Source organism: Cebus imitator, unplaced genomic scaffold (genome assembly GCF_001604975.1).
Source record: "Cebus imitator isolate Cc_AM_T3 unplaced genomic scaffold, Cebus_imitator-1.0 Scaffold91, whole genome shotgun sequence".
Taxonomy (NCBI): domain Eukaryota; kingdom Metazoa; phylum Chordata; class Mammalia; order Primates; family Cebidae; genus Cebus; species Cebus imitator.
This window is the reverse complement of record NW_016107406.1, coordinates 5,662,247-5,675,347: the sequence shown is the minus strand read 5'-3', so window position 1 is coordinate 5,675,347 and position 13,101 is coordinate 5,662,247. Positions and strand designations below refer to the sequence as shown.

At 40.6% G+C, this 13,101-nt stretch overlaps 1 protein-coding gene across 2 annotated transcripts in view; it reads left to right on the top strand.

The window, feature by feature from the left end:
• The window catches only part of EPHA4 (EPH receptor A4), a 157,906-nt gene that overhangs the window by 64,387 nt on the left and 80,418 nt on the right, over positions 1 to 13,101 (top strand). For both annotated transcript variants that reach the window (XM_017535298.2, XM_017535299.2), the window contains exon 4: positions 9,015 to 9,170. In XM_017535298.2, coding sequence (XP_017390787.1) covers positions 9,015 to 9,170 — 156 coding nt within the window. The remainder of the gene's footprint in view (positions 1 to 9,014; positions 9,171 to 13,101) is intronic.

Here is a 13,101-nt window from a genome sequence, read left to right as displayed (position 1 = left end):
GTAAAACTTTGTATGAATGGGATAAACTTGAATTTCTAGTGATGCAACTGTCTTTTGGAATTTAATCTCCTCAGAATGCACAAAAAATATCTTGAAATAGCTAAGTTTAATTATTTAGTAATTTTTAACAATGATCAGGCTGTACTATACTGATTTTACTATCTAGAAAACAGAAGAGTATCAAATAAAAAAATACTTGAAATCAAATAAATAAGAATTAACTGTGTCATTTAGTAGTTGTGAAACACAGTATCAAAAAACAGCAATGATCAGTTCATAATATTGATGTCAGAGGATAACTACTTACTTGAGACAGTATTAGTTTGGTAAGTTTCCTTTGAATTTCATGGTGTAATCTTTAGCATAACAGAGTTCTGTGTGTGAGCTTCATCTCTTTTACTTTTTCTTTGGCAGTAATCCATTTCTACGAGGATATTTCACTCCAGGCTCTGTCTCATAATCTGGGGGGCATTACAGGGCACATAGATATTGGTTTGAGAAATAATTTAAATTTCATATTTCAGACATTTCAGATTTCTTTTTTTTTTTTTTTTTTTGAGATGGAATCTCGCTCTGTTGCCCAGGCTTGAGTGCAGTGGCATGATCTTGGCTTACTGCAACGTCAGCCTCCCAGGTTCAAGTGATTCTCCTGCCTCAGCATCCAAAGTCGGTGGAATTAGAGGCATGCACCACGCTGCTCAGCTAATTTTTGTATTTTTCAGTAGAGACAGGGTTTCATCGTGTTGGCCAGGCTCCTCTCAAGCTCCTGACCTCAGGCAATCAGTCCACCTAGGCCTTTCAAAGTGCTGGGATTACAGGTGTGAGCCACCATGCCAGGCCTCAAACACATCAGATTTCTGACATACTCTTCCCAACTCCAAAACGAATTCCAAAACCAATTATTATTCTCCTGGTGATAATTTGTCCCTTTAGCATTTGGATATTAGAGAAAGGATGAGATGGTTTGAACCTATTTGAGATGAGCTGCTTTTTTAAGTTTTTACTTGGAGACCGGTCTATTTACAGTTAGACAGTGGTTCTCAAAATGTGTCTCTGGGGCCGGGCGCGGTGGCTCACGCCTGCAATCCCAGCACTTTGGGAGGCCGAGGTAGGCAGATCACGAGGTCAGAAAGGAGATCGAGACCATCCTGGCTAACATGATGAAACCCTGTCTCTGCTAAAAATACAAAAATTTAGCTGGGCGTGGTGGCGCCAGCCTGTAATCCCAGCTACTCAGGAAGCTGAGGCAGGAGAATCTCTTGAACCCGGGAGGCAGAGGTTGCGGTGAGTCGAGATCGTGCCATTGCATTCCAACCTGGGTGACAGAGCAAAACTCTGTCCAAAAAAAAAAAATGTGTCCCTGGACCAGCAATGTTGCCATTGGGTCCAGAAACACATTTTACCTGGTAGTATTTAAGATATGCAAATTCTCCGGACTCACCAATCATAAAGTAGGAGTGGGGGACAGCAATTGGTCTTTTAACAAGTCCTTTGTTGGTCATTCTGACACATGCTAGACTCTGAGAAGGAAGATTAGAAACGACTGATCTTCTGAGATTAGAAGCTACTGACATGAGAAGTTTGGCATTCTTGCTGAATTTGGATTCAGGTTATCTCCAGTTTAGAAGCTTTTCTTTAGTTAATTAATGTCCCAAATTAGAGCTTAGGCCACACGTGAGAGACCAGTTACATCTTTCAAAGCTCTTGAACACTTTTTGTTGTCTCTGTCTTTATCTCAGACTGGGGTTGGGAGTGAACCCATCTTCACAGGCAGAAGGGTAAGGCATTGTTCGTCTACATCAGTCATCAACACAAAGCATTTCAATTACTATTGTAGTTGTTTCATGAACTTAGTGGCTCAGAAATAATAATAAAAAAAATAGAATTATTCTTTTATTTCATAGACGAAAACAGTTTAAGCTCAGGATCCTCAGGAAAGAAAAACCATAAAACAATGTAAATGTAAAATTAGTGATAATATATAATTGCAGAAATTTGAACTGACTATAAGAAATTACCCCCAAAATGGTATAGGAATAGCTCCCAAATCAGGCTATACCATTTAATAAAAAAGAGAGAGAAAATTGCTGGGCGTGGTGGCTCATGCCTGTAATCCCAAGCACTTTGGGAGGCTGAGGTGAGTGGATCATTTGAGGTTAGGAGTTCAAGACCAGCCTGACTAATGTGGTGAAACCCCGTCTCTACTAAAATACAAAATTTTGCCAAGCATGGTGGCGGGTGCCTGTAATCCTGTAGGAGAATCGCTTGAACCCAGGAGGCAGTTTGCAGTGAGCCAAGATCATGCCAGTGTATTCTAGCCTGGGCAACAGAGTGAGACTGTATCTCAGAAGAAGAAAGAGGAAGGAGAAGGAGAAGAAAATCAATTGAAGAAGAAGAAGGAGAAGGAGAAGAAGAAAGGAAGAAGAGGAAGAAGGAGGAGGAGGAGGAGGAAGAAGAAGAAGAAGGAAGAGGAGGAGGAAATCAATTGAAAAGTAGTTTTACTTATAATGGTGCTGAGTAAAATCAGCTTTTCCAGTAAGATGGTTGATGGAAAGTTTACTCATTTGCAGCAATGGCAAAAACATGCAGTTTATTACGCTTTGTCATTACAAACTGAGGGAGGTACTGCAGAGGAACCATAAAGTAAAGACTCAATCGTGGTGTGCTCCAAAAAGGACCCGTGGACAAGTTATTCATCTCAAAAATGAACATGTCTAGCAAGATCACTGGTTGGCAAAGTATGACCCCCTGGGCCATATCTGACCTGCCACGAGTTTTTGTATGATCTGAGAGCTAAGAATGTTTTTTAATAGATGACATTTTGAATTGATTTGGTAATAATGAACATTTTTTTTTTCAAATCAAATTAAGTGAATTGTTCTCTCTCCAACAAAGAATTCCATTCTCCTCATTAATAAATCTATATTGCAGGCCTGGCGTGGTGGGTCATGCCTGTAATCCAAGAACTTTGGGAGGCTGAGGCAGATTGATCATAAGGTCAGGAGTTCAAAACCAGCCTGGCCAACATTTTAATAGAAACCCTGTCTCTACTAAAAATACAAAAATTAGCTGGGCATGGTGGCACACACCTGTAGTCCCAGCTACTTGGGAGGCTGAGGCAGGAGAACTGCTTGAACCCAGGAGGCAGAGGTTGTAGTGAGCTGAGATCGCACCACTGCACTCCAGCCTGGGTATCAGAGCAAGACTGTGCCTCAAAAAATAAAAATAAAAATAAATCTATACTGCAAAAAAGCACTTAATGGTTTACTATTATATTTTGATTTCTATCACTAACAAAATTGTGAAAATTTGTTTTCTATCTTGTTACATACATAATAACAAATATGATGAATTACCTTCAGAGGCAGAAGATTAAGGCATTGTCTACAAAGTACCTTCATCGTATCCTTGGTTTTCCTCTTGGCCCCTGGCTCTTTACAGAAACATTTGCCCATCCCTGGATGAGATGATTTTTAAGATCCCTTCAACAATCTAATTTTTAACCACTCTCTGTAGATAGCAGTCAAATCAGTTGTAGAATGCAGGTGATTTGGACAATATGGGTTTGCCAGCGTTTGACTGTTCATGAATAGAGGAGCGTCAGATGGGCCCAATAGCAGTCTCAATTGTCCATCTTCACCCTGTCTGTTTGAAAAGAAAGAGGAGAGGTCTGTAGCATATTAGTTTAAGCCATATTGTCTGTGTTAGAAAATCAACCCTGCCTTGGGCAAATCTTTAACCTCTGTGCCTTAATATTCCCATCTGTACTATGGGGAATCTATGGGTTAATGTTCACGTCTTCCCCAAAGATGGCTGGCGCTTGCACATTGTTACAAAAACTTCAAAAGCTGTAGTGCTCTTTGACAGATACTGCTTCTTTCCCATCATTTTTTTCTTATATTATTAACATAATAAATAGTCTAACAACAAGTGAAAAATTTATCAAAAAACTAATTTAATAATGGCCACTAAATGACTTTGATATTTCTAACATAGATTCCTACGCATACTGCATATACTATATATCCAGTACAGAGAAGGCAGAATTCCCCATGGAAGCTTTTTGGTCATGTGCGCCTAATATCATGCCCACAGGATAGGGTTGGGGAGACCTAGAAGCCTCTCTTTGTCAAATATTTTACGGGAACAAGTTTGCATAAATGGTTCAGATTCTTCTTAGAGAATCAACATCAGAACTTCCAGACCTTCAGGTGACTCTATATTACGATGCAAATTTGTTACCTGGAAAGGTAATTTTTAACCCCCCATTAATGTCCATTTGTTAGTACTTTAGCCCAAATGAAGTTTTCAAAATTAGCCAGCTGGCTGAGAGCAGTACTTCAAGAAGTGAACCAGATTCGTCTAAGTAGATTCAGGGTAAGTTTTGAAAATAGGTCCCTGGTGATTGTGATACATCCTCCTTCACTTTCAGTGCCCTGTGTTTGCAAAAGTGTGTGTGTGTGCACACAGGAGCACACACACAAGGCCCTATGCTATAGCATTGTCTGATAGAGATACAATGCAAGCCACATAGATAATTTTAAGTGTTTTAGTAGCCACATTGCAAAATAAATTTTAAAGGTGAAATTAAATTTAATAATTTGAGTCTACATTCAAAACATTACTTTCTTTTTCTATTTTTTTGTCTTTTTTTTTTTTTTTTTTTTTTTTTTTTTTTTTATTTTTTTCTGCATGCAGACAAAGCATTGCTTTCAACATGCAATCAATATAAAAATTGTTAATGATGTTTTACTTTTGGGATACTAAGTGTTTGGTATCTGGTGTATATTTTATACTCACAGCCAGTCTTCATTGACCAGCCAGATTTCAAGTGCTCAGTAACCACATGGGGTGAGCAGTTATGTTAATGGACAGTGCAGCTCTGGAAGGCCTTGGACTGGAAAGTGGGTCACAGAGAGCAAAGTGTGGCTACTTTCGTGGCTGATGAAGGCAGCAAGGGGTTGGGCTGGGGGCACAAAGAGACGTTAAGACCACCCCCAGATCCTCACCCCTCCATTATAACCAAGTCATATTTTTGCTGAAGGTCAGACCTAACTCTAGGTAGCTTAACCTTATTCACATAAAAAATTTCAGAAAAACATAAGTTTTTGCTCGAGTTAGATGCTTGACTTTACCACTTAACTATATGACCTTGGACAAGTTACTGAAAACCTTGTTTCTGCATCTGCAAAATGGGAACACTGATAATGCCTCAAGCTCACAGAATTATTGTGACAATTAAATGGACTAATGAGCATAAAAACAATAAACACTCAGTGAACACTTGATATTTATTTTCCCAATTGCCATTATTAGCTACTCTTAGGCACTAAATTAGTTTTAAAATGAACTATAAAGATAATCAGATACTATCAATTTTTCTATATTTCTTAGAAAGCAGAAAAATGTCGTAGCCACATAAAGAAAATGTTTCAAACAGTAGGTATAATTAGCTCATTAAATTGGGCATTATACTGTCATGTACACACATCAATGCACCAAAAATCCCGAAGATATTACATTACCAAGACTACTTTAAAATTCAATGTTGGGCCGGGCGTGGTGGCTCACGCCTGCAATCCAAGCACTTTGGAGGCCAAGGCGGGTGGATCACCTGAGGTCGGGAGTTCAAGACCAGCCTGACCAACATGGCGAAACCCTGTCTTTAAAAAAAAAAAAAAAGAAAAAAAATTCAACATTGTTATGGTAGTGGGTGAGCCAATGAAAGGAAAGAGTTGGCTCTTCTTTTTCCTCCTCCACCTCTTCCTCCTTCTCCTTCTTCTCTTTCTCCATCTTTTTAAAATTTAAGGTCAGCAGAAAGAACTAATTAAAGCAAAGGTAAAGGAACCGAATGTAAAGTTTGCATCACACATGTGAACTAATCTTTTCTCCATGGCATATCGAGAAAATCAAGTAAGACACTCATTCAAATGGTTCATTAGCTAGTGAACCTTCAGTGGAAATAGGACAGGAGAAAGTTGTTTCCTGCTCACAAAGTCATTAGTATGCAGAAATACGGTGTAGCAGTTCTCACCTTAAATAGAAGGATGAGAAATAATAACAGTCAATGCTTGTTACGACAGGTACATCTTTCACAGGGGTTTTATTTAGAATGAAAGAGATAGTGAAAGTTTTAAGATGCTAGTAAGTAGTGAATAAATGCAGAATGTACTTACACATTTATGCACCAAGTGCTGGAAGGCTATGCACCACATAGAGCAAAGAAATGTACTAAACCATCAATTTACTAGGTCATTTTAAATGTAGGCAGCAAAATGGCTATGTGTGTGAAAAGCCACTACTGTATTTTGAGAGAACCTTTCTAAGAATCCTGAAATATTAATAACATGGTCTTAATGTGGTTGAAGACAAAAGAATGTGTTAAGGGTAGCAAGGGCTGCTGAGAATAGCACAATGACAATTTTGTATTTTCTGCCTGTGCTTATAAAAGCAAAAGGAAAAGAGGATAAAAATAGGGTGTTTAAAGAACAGCAGCCTTCAATTTTCTAAATTGGTATAAAACTGTATTTCCCAAATGAATTCACATATATTTATTCCTGATGACATATTAATACCAGCTTTGAGGAAAAACAGAAAAAAATATAAACTTGCAAACCCACTTTTTCTTAAATTCACGGAATATATATACCAAGTTTTTGCACTGTAAGAAATTTAATGAAATTGAAGGAAACGTTTTCCATTTTGACTTTTGTGAACAATGAGTTTAATGTTTTAACTGGAAGTAGTCTTATCAGAATAGCTTTTCAAATACGTGATTTTCACTTTGTGATGATTTGTCAGTGGACAGTTTTTCATCCTTGTTGATCTTCCACTCCCACTGTGAGTTTTGATTTTGATGCTTGATGAAATTGAGGGGTGCCATGTGAATCAGTCAGTAATATGCAGTTTTCTGCAAACATTCAGATGTGAAAAAAAAAATGTAAACATTTTTTGCTTTCTTCGAAGTCTTGAGTTGCCACGAGTTGCTTCTGTCGACTGCAACTGACTGAGTGACAGGTGGGACCCAGTGGGCTTGTGTTCCTCTTCAGAGACTCATTGTGTTTGATGTGGGAAAGCCGGGCTTGACCCCCAGTCCTTCTTCCTGCCAGAGTCAGGGGTTTCTGATTTTAATCAAAACCCTAGGGCCATCTTAAGCATGACCAAAAAAGCACCTTGCAAGTTGAACCTTATCTAATTATGCAATGTGTATAAACTGGAGACACATAAATCTCAGTCATTGGAGTGACTTGTTTTTCTAAGATGCTCCGGTCCAGTGAAAGACTAAAGCAAATAAGGGAGAGATTGATCTCCCAGCACTTTTATTGTTGGTGCTCCACATGTCATAAAGTTTTGGCTTGTTAAAGGAAATTCCATAAACAACTTCAGTTAGAGTGAAGTAACTGTGTACCTTTCTGAGGCTCTGCTAAATTCCCTTTCTGCTTGCCATTACAAGAGTATGATTAAGAAAATGCCAACAGGATATGCAAGTGGGTCGAACAGACTTCAACTGGAAGCCATACAGATGCCTGATGGATGAGCAGCAACAATGCGATGATGGCCCTATCTCCACAGAGAATCAGGCAGCTTCGTGGATCTCTTTCTAGTACTCGTTTGAATAAGATCTGCTGCGTTGCTAGCATAGTTTGTCTGTTTTGGCTGCCAGGCTGATGGAAAATGTCCGATGGGTCCTTCTCCTCGCTGCTGTTTCTGATAGTATAGACACATCCCAAAGACATGACGATTGAAAAGAAACGAGAGTGAATTGTCCTGGGAAGATTGGGGTCACTGGCACATTTTCTTTGAACCTCTGGTGTTATGAAATAACTTTATTCTTAATGGCCTTGTCTTTGTGGGTTTAATACTGATGGTGTTGGTCAGTTTTTATTTGGGGTTGAGACACATTTCAGAGGTGATAAGGTGTTGGTCCGTTTTTATCTGGGGTTGAGATAGATTTGAGAGGTGATCATGAAGGCCATAGGGGAAGAAAAAAAAGTGAGGAGCAAGACCCTAGTCATTATTTTTTATTATGAGTTTTCGCAGAATCAGTGAGTTTTTCCACACTAGTAAAAGCAGTTCTTAGTGTCAGTATGATGGCAGTGTCAGTATAATGTTTATGAAGATGAAGTCATGGAAAGCATGTCAGGTGTATAAAAAACTACATAGTCCGTGTTCTCTACACCAGCCTCTTGGGAGGTGTGTGCATTGTGGGGGAAGGGTGCTAGAAAAATAGAAAGAGGGAAAAACAGGAGGCTTTTATTAACTCAAAAATAGACACAAAATATTCATTGATCAAAAAAAAATCTTAGCATACTATATTCCAAAATCTACAATTGACAGTTTTTATTATTTCACCCTGAAACTGAGACCCATGCCTTACAAACTGTCTTTTTTACTTGGTTGCCTTTGTTGGTCTTTCCATTTGGTTCTTCCTGTAGCTATCGTTAGGAAATAATCACCAAGCAGTTACTTTGTTATCACTTGGATATACTTCCCACTGGCCGGCTAAAGGCTACACTCTGAAATTCCATAGCATGTGACTAAGCATACAGGCTTTGAGGGCAGAACCCTTGGGGTCAAAGCTGGGTGCTGACACTTACCAGATGTATGGTCTTGTGCCCGCAATTAACTGCTCAAAGTTGAAATTCCTCATTTCTAAGGTGAAGATAATGCCTACCGGAAAGGGTAAGAATTAAGCAGCGTGAATGCGTATAAAGGGTACCCGGCACATAGAAAGGCATTTAGTGAACTAGCTTTGCTTTTACTTCATTCTGCCAGGTTTAAGAAAATGTCTTCCCTTGGACTTCTTGTCACCTGACCAGGAATATTAATGGCCCTTAAAGAGTGACTATAATCAATGAATGGTTTTGGTTGCATTACCTGCATTTCAAGCCACATGATCGCTAATGATTACCCAGAATGTCTCCCTTCTTCTGAATCAAGGAGGTGGCTTTGCATTTTTGCTTTGCTGTATTTGCAGCAGTTTATATTTGTTTGTTTTTCCTTCTTCCCTGCAGCTTGTAAAATTGGATATTACAAGGCTCTCTCCACGGATGCCACCTGTGCCAAGTGCCCACCCCACAGCTACTCTGTCTGGGAAGGAGCCACCTCATGTACCTGCGACCGAGGCTTTTTCAGAGCTGACAACGATGCTGCCTCTATGCCCTGCACCCGTAAGTTGTTTGCTTGTCTCTCATTCCTGTGATGCCAACAGCTTTCATTACCACCTAGCAAGATCTTCTCCCAGGATAATCATGCAGGGGGCACATGAGAACAAACATGCATCCTTTCTCAATCATAGCAGAGGAAATGCTTATGCAAAGAAAGGATCTTTCCCACTGCTTCTGGTTGCCTTCAGTGTGCACAGCTGCCTACAGACTACTTGGTGGAGAGGAGATTGAGTGTTCAGAGGTTGTCGGACAGTGTAATTAGAGCTGAGATTGGAATTTATAAGTGGCTTTGCCATGGCGCTGAAGACTCGGGGAAGCTTGACAACTGGCAGGAGAAACAGGTGGATGGCAGGGTTTGGGAATGTGGTTTCCGCCTGTAAAGGGCAGCTCAGTGTGCAGTGAGATCACTGCTTATGTTGTCATTACACCTCTTCCTTCTCTACTCATAGTTTTGTATTCATAACACTTAGGCTCAAATCCCAATAAATGCTTGCTTAATTACAGCACTTAATAAATGACGGGTTAATGAATGAATGAGGCTGGCAAGCTTGGTATGAAGAGCAGGAGTCAAAAAATCTTTTCTCACACTTTATATGGACAGTGTTCCTAGGTGTTACCATTGCTTTCATGTACCCTTGGGGCTTCACAGACCCTACAGTGGCCATGACCTTGATCGGAACAGGGAGCATGGGACCCGTGCATTTAGTTCCTGTGCTTGGAGGGATAGTCTCATGGCTCAGCTCAGAGACCTTTTCCAGCTTGCTGTTGTGTAGCTGAGTGACTGTTTAGTCTCTTCTGTCTGTTCTCTCGAACCTGGAGAATGGAGTTAATAGCAGTACCTCCTACTGGCTGTTGGTATTAAACAGCCTTATGTTGTTTATGCGCTATGTAAGGCACATAGGATGATGCGCTTTCATATATTTTAGCTTTGGCTGGGAGGGATGGCTCATGCCTATATTCCCAGCACTTTGGGAGGCCACGGTAGACAGATTGCCTAAGGTCAGGAGTTGGAGACCAGCCTGGCCAACATGGCGAAACCCCATCTCTACTAAAAATAAAAAAATTAACTGGGCATGGGGGCAGGCACCTATAATCCCAGCAACTTGGGAGGCTGAGGCTGCGGAATCACTTGAACCCAGGAGGCAGACGTTGCAGTGAGGCGAGATTGCGCCATTACACTCCAGCCTGGGCGACAAGAGCAAAACTCTATCTCAAAAAAATATCTATCTATCTATCTATCTATCTATCTATCTATCTATGCTTTTGTTATCATTATGACTATTATCATTTTCTTTCCTAACTACTACAAACTGTATTTTGGCCAATCTGGAGCTAACAACTCTGCAAATAAAAGTTTTTTTGGGGGGTATTTGGGTCTCTGGGTATATGCAGGTCTCTCTGGCTGTATACTCAAATGGCTATAACCTGCAGAGTTTCTTTCATAATGACAGACAATAATGATGATGATGACAATTTTATAATTATGCCCGGGTAATGTATTAGGCACTTGAAAAATATCTTAACATGTGGTTCCTATTGTAAGAAATCTGTAAGGTAGGTATAATTTCCATTTTATAGAAAAGGTAACTGCAAGCTCAGAGAGGTTAAGGAACATGCCCAGGGTCACACCCTACCGTGGACAGAGTTGTACAACCTGAAGACTCACATGGCTTCTATTTACTAGGAGATTCTCTTGCCCACCCTCCCAGGTCAAGCATAAACATTCAGAGTTAAGGACAATCCTAGGATCAGCCTCAGATGTAACTGTAAAAGAGGTTACGTGCAGTGGCTCATGCCTATAATCCCAGCACTTTGGGAGGCTGAGGCGGGCAGATTACTTGAGGTCAAGAGCTCAAGACCAGCCTGGGCAACATAGCAAAACCCCATCTCCACTAAAAATACAAAAATTTGTCAGGTGTGGTGGCATGAGCCTGTAATCCCAGCTGCTCAAGAGGCTGAAGCATGAAAATCACTTGAACCGGAAGGCGGAGGTTGCCCTGAGCCAAGATTGCACCACTGTGCTCCACTCCTGGATGATAGAGGAGACTCTATCATCTCAAAAAAGAAGGAAAAAGGACTGCTGCCTTTTACCTGTGGTTCCAGCCTTGGGAGACTGAGACAGGAGGATTACTTGAGCCTGGGAGGTCAAGGCTGCAGTGAGCTGCGTTCATATCACTGTACTCCAGCCTGGGTGACAGAAAAAAGAGGCAAGGATATTTTTTTCTTCCTTTCTTTCCTATGCCTCCATAGACTAAGTACTTTCTCTGGGTGACCACTTTTGTTTTGAACTGTTTAAGTCCCAACGTTTTTCTTTTCCAATATATGTATTTTCACACTGTTACATTTTTGTAATTAGCTTAATAATAAACTCTCCATCTTTAACCACATCTGCTGCCAACAGTTTTTTTGTGGGAATCTGGGGCACAATAGCAAACTCACGGGGAAGTATTTGGGACTGACATTTTGATTATTGCTCTCAATTTGCATCATGTACTTCCCCACTTCTTTTCCATGCAGATAAAGGCTTCTCTAGCTTGAGATTTGATTGTATTATGAATGTCATGAAATTTATCTCTGATGGCAGTAGGGCCTGGCTCTTTCTCCCGGGTATTCTTCAGTCTCGTAATGCTGACCTGTTTGGCATTTAAGGGGACCATATGCCCATCACTTTATTACTAAGTCTTGCTATTTGGGAGTTTAGGAAACCTTCAAAGATGGCCATATGCTTGTGATGCTGAAACATTTGACATATGTGTAATAAGGGTGTGGTAGTTGAGTCCTTGGAATTGTATCTTTCTGTAGGAAAAACTGTTAGCTTCTTCTTAAGGATGCAAAGGGGAAAAGAGAAAATTTGACTTAGCATATGGATGGACCAAAAAGTCTAAAAATTAAAGTAACATTTGCATGTTTCAAAAGTCATTTTCCACAAGGTTAAGGGAAGGCTGGCGGCTTTTTCTGTCATTGTTAAAAGGTCCATGAGAATACCTGCCCTTGGAACTCCTTCTCCTACACTTCACTACTTCAAGGTCTTGTGAATTACTTTACCAATTTATTTATTCAAATTTTTTTTTAGACAGAGTCTCACTCTGTCACCCAGGATGGTGTGCAGTGTTGCAATCTCGGCTCACTGCAACCTCCACCTCCCAGGTTCAAGTGATTCTTCTGCCTCAGCCTCCTGAGTAGCTGGGATTACAGGCGCCCACCACCGCCATGCCCATTTTTTGTTTTTTTAAGTAGAGATGGAGTTTCACCCTCTGGGCCAGATTGGTCTTGAACTCCTCACCTCATGTGATCCACCCACCTGGGCCTCCCAAAGTGTTGTGACTACAGGCGTGAGCCACCGAGTCCGGCCTTGTGGATTACTTTAATGGTTATCACGTTCCACTTACTTTACACGCAGCGCTTCAGTTAAGAGGAAACTAAGTGCTGATGGCAACATCATCCACTTGCTGATCAGATTGCCTTGGCTCTGACCCCTGACCAGCATTGTGAGGTTGAGAGGGGGTTTACCCTCACCAATCCCCAGTTTCCTTATCTGCAAATTGGAATTCTCACCATCTACCTCTGGGGCTGTTTTAACAATAAAATAAAAAATTTTGCAAAGGTCTGGCACCTAGTAGGGATCTAAGACATGTTTGTTGTCTTGCCCTTTTATCCCCAGCTAGTCACTTCCTTCCCCAGGCTACCTCCATAGCAGGTTGACAGTGTATCTCACCGCCTCTCTATCAATGATTTTCACCCTTCACTGCATAATTAAATTACTTGATGGCTGCTGATGGCTGCCCTCTACTCCAGGGATCCCAGGGGCTGCAGGGAGGGTTGGGGTAGCACTCAGGCATCAGTATTTTCTAAACTTGGCTTGTGATTTATTGTTCAGTTAAGATTCAGACCCCTCCAACAGAACTCCTTTTTTTTTTTTTTTTTTTTTTTTTTT